This window comes from Charadrius vociferus, unplaced genomic scaffold (assembly GCF_000708025.1).
Source record: "Charadrius vociferus isolate BGI_N301 unplaced genomic scaffold, ASM70802v2 scaffold2424, whole genome shotgun sequence".
Lineage (NCBI taxonomy): Eukaryota > Metazoa > Chordata > Aves > Charadriiformes > Charadriidae > Charadrius > Charadrius vociferus.
In genome coordinates, this window is record NW_009648107.1 from 19246 (window position 1) to 22754 (window position 3509).

The window sequence follows — 3509 nt, forward strand, 5'->3', positions numbered from 1 at the left end:
CCTGCCGGGTTGGGGGTCCTGCCCAGCCCAGGGCCATGATCTGGGTCCCCTCCCCCGTTCTGACCCGCTCCCCTCTCCCCTGCAGAGAGCATCCACAAGCTGAAAGAGAAAGCCAAGAAGCGGAAAGGTCGAGGCTTCGGCTCAGGTGAGGAGCAGCCAACGTGTCTGTGGGGTGTCCCCCCACCCCTCTGGGCCTCGCTCTCCCCGTTCGGCTTAAACACTTCGGAGAGGGCTGCGCCACGAAATCCCGGCTGCCTCTGTGCTTTTGGGGGAGTTTTAAGCGGGTTTGTGGTTCTCTGGGTCCTGTTGTCCTCCTGGGTGATGGCACCAGTCGCCCATTTCTCGTTTTCCCCCTTTGCTGTGCCCAGAGGAGGGCTCGCGAGCCCGCGTGCGTGAGGACTACGACAGCGTGGAGCAGGACGGGGACGAGCCGGGCCCGCAGAGGTGTGAGTATCGCCGGAGGCGCTTCCCCAGCCCTCAGCGCGGGGAGACTGGGGGGGAATGGGGGGTCTTCGGCGCCGTATGGGGGTTCAGACCTTGCTGGGACGGAGCCTTTCCCTGCCTTGCCGGCATTTATCTCAGGCTAAGCCAAGAGCGTTGGTCTCCAGGGCTCCGTCTCCCCTTCCCACCCCCATACGCCTCACTCTGCGCTTCAGCGCAGTTTTTGGGGGGACAGAACCCCTTCCCTGAGGCCCCCCAGCCCGTGTGGGAGCGCGCCCTGCGCTCGGCGTCACCCTTATCCCTTTCGCACCGCAGCGGTGGAGGGCTGGATTCTCTTCGTCACGGGAGTGCACGAGGAGGCGACGGAAGAAGACATCCACGACAAATTCGCGGAGTACGGCGAGATAAAAAACATCCACCTGAACCTCGACAGACGGACGGGGTACCTGAAGGTAGGAGGGGGGGAGGGGGGGGGCTCCACGCGGGCTGCGTTTGACCCTCGAGCCTCTCGGTGGCTTTGCCACCTCCATTTTGGCATACAGGGTGTTTGAATTTGTCCGCGTGGCGCCGGCTGGACGCGACACAACGCTGGTGTGCTTCCCCTTCCCCGCCTTCGCCGAGGAGGCCGGGATGGAGCAGGGCTCGGGGAGGGATTTTTCCCATCTTGCTGCCGGGATGGCCCGCGGGCTCACGCTCCCTCCCTCCCCCCGTAGGGATACACTCTGGTTGAGTACGAAACCTATAAAGAGGCGCAGGCGGCCATGGAGGGGCTGAACGGGCAGGAGCTGATGGGACAACCCATCAGCGTGGACTGGTGCTTCGTGAGAGGGCCCCCGAAAGGAAAGCGAAGGTAAAGGGGGAATTTCTTCCCAATATCTCACCTCAATCTCCCCTCTGTCAGCGTCAAAGCGTTCCCCCTCATCCCACGGCTCCCCTCCCTGATCCAGAGTCCCTCCCCAGCTCTCCTGGAGCCCCTTTAGGGGCTCTGAGCTCTCCCCGGACCCCCAACTCTCCCAGCCTGTCCTCCCAGCAGAGGGGCTCCAGTCCTCCCAGCATCTCCGGGGCTTCCTCTGGCCCCGCTCCACCAGCTCCGCGTCACACAGCAAAATCCCCACGTGGGCCGTAAAAACCCATGAACAACCCCCGACACGCTCTGCCCTCTCTTCCAGGGGCGGGCGCCGGCGGAGCAGAAGTCCGGACAGGAGACGCCGATGATGAATCCAACTTTCTACCAGTGCGTTCCGAGTCCAAACTGGGAGAACTGGGAGGGAAAAGGGGAAGGGGGGGAGGGGAGGGGTTTGTACATTGGGGATGGGGCATTTGAGGAACGGCTGGAGGAGTAAAACAGTTCACCGCTTCGGCAGATTTGCTTCTTAACCGGATTTTTATTGTTTTCAAACGAGAAAACTGGAGGGAAGAAGCGAGGCCGGAGGTTTCGAGGGGGTTATTTTCACTTGCGGTGGTGGTGAACGCGGCCCCCGCGCCCGGTTACGTCCCAAACCGCGATGTTTTTAAGCATTTTGTTACGCCTGCAAGTGACCCGGCGTTTGGGCCGCTCTTCTTTTGGAGAGAAATTGTTTTCTATACCCCGGGCAAACATTCCTTACATCTCCGGAGGGGTTTATTCTGTTGACTTTCCGTTTGCGAGTGAACTCGGCCTTTTAAATAACCCTGATTTTTGTGTAAAATTGTCCTCTCGTTATTTGTCCTTAATTAAACATGCTGAGAAGCTGTAACCCAGCCCCGGTTCCTTTTGTGCCTCTTCGCTAATTTTAGATTCGCCTAAAATCCTTCAATGTCACCCTTGCGGCTGGCGGGAGAGCGACCTATTAGTTGAAAAAGCCGTTTGGGTTTTTTTTTTTTCCCTTAAAATAGCATTTGGAAGCGACGGGTTTATTCAGCCGTGCGCTGTTCCCCGTCCCAGCCGGGGGGGCTCTGTGCCGCTTGGCTCCGGGAGCGCCGAATTCTGCCCCGGCCCCAGCGCGGGGCAGGGGGCACGTTTTAAATTCTATATTGATTATTATTTTTTGCCCCTCCTTCCCCCGAGGAATCCCCTACTGCGGTTTTTAAAGGAATTCAGGAATTCCCATCCCGGATTTCGCTCTCTGCCTGAGGCGGCGCGCTTTGCTTCTGGCTTATCGTTGCCGGTGCCGTTAGACCCTCCCCGGCGCGGAAATGTGCCGGTGATGCCACAGTGCCGGCTCCGGTTAAACCGTCTCCTGTCCCAAAGACGGACTCCTGCTGAGAAACTACCGGGAGTTCATGGTTGGGCGGCGCAGAGCCCCTGTGTCATCCCCCCGCCCCGTTTTTGGGGGGTTCCGCGGGTCCGGCTCGGCCTCCCCGTCACATGAAGCTCTCCACCGTCCTCCTCCGGCACAGCTCGCACCTCCGTCCCGGCGGAGCTGCGCCCGCCATCACCTCCAGCTCGTGTTTTCCGGATCCCTCCGAGCTGTTGCCGGTTCTCCTGGCCGGCACGGCCGCGGTGGAGACGCGGAAGGAACCGGTGAGGGCGGAGGCGACCTCCTGCTGGTGCCGGCGCCGGCCGCAGCGACAAGCGCGCCACATCTCCCTGCGGAAATGCACCGTGAAGAGCCCGTAGATGAGCGGATCCAGGCACGTGTTGAAGAGGCCGAAGAGGAAGAGGATGTGGCTGAGAGACGGCGGCACCTTCTCCCGTGTCAACATCTCCGGGGAGAACCAGTACCAGAGGCCCAGGAGGTAGTAGGGCGTCCAGCAGACGATGAAGGTGAGGACGATGACGATGGACATCTTGAGCGTGCGCATCCTGGCCCGGGGGATGTTGTTGTAGGAGCGGCGGAGCTGAACCTCCCGGGAGGAGACTGCGGGGTGGAAACGGAGGGAGAGGTGGGAAGGGGTGAGCTGGGATGCAGCACCCAGCGGGGGATGGAGAGCGTTGGGTTGATGAGTTGGGGAGAGGGGACCCGAGCGGGGTGCAGGACCCCGGGGAGGTGGAAAAGGAAGAGGAGAGCGGTGATGGAGGAAAGGTGGTGGAGCGCTCTCACCGCCGGCGTCCTTCATCCTGCCCGAGATGGCGGCGAGGATGCGGC

The 3509-nt window shown here is 61.2% G+C and overlaps 2 protein-coding genes across 2 annotated transcripts in view; one reads left to right on the forward strand and one right to left on the reverse strand.

Moving 5' to 3' along the window:
• Positions 1-1656, forward strand: part of RBM8A (RNA binding motif protein 8A) — a 2353-nt gene extending 697 nt beyond the window's left edge. Inside the window, exons 2-6 of the mRNA XM_009883890.1 lie at positions 86-145; positions 369-446; positions 757-893; positions 1155-1291; positions 1611-1656. Of these exons, the coding sequence (XP_009882192.1) occupies positions 86-145; positions 369-446; positions 757-893; positions 1155-1291; positions 1611-1656 (458 nt within the window). The remainder of the gene's footprint in view (positions 1-85; positions 146-368; positions 447-756; positions 894-1154; positions 1292-1610) is intronic.
• Positions 1657-2784: 1128 nt separating this feature from the next.
• LOC104285437 (gonadotropin-releasing hormone II receptor-like) lies at positions 2785-3480 on the reverse strand. The gene is made up of 2 exons (XM_009883891.1): positions 3465-3480; positions 2785-3281 (listed from the first exon to the last, which is right to left on the reverse strand). The coding sequence occupies exons 1-2, from the start codon at positions 3478-3480 to the stop codon at positions 2785-2787; spliced, it is 513 nt and encodes a 170-aa protein (XP_009882193.1).
• Between the last annotated feature and the right edge of the window lie 29 nt (positions 3481-3509).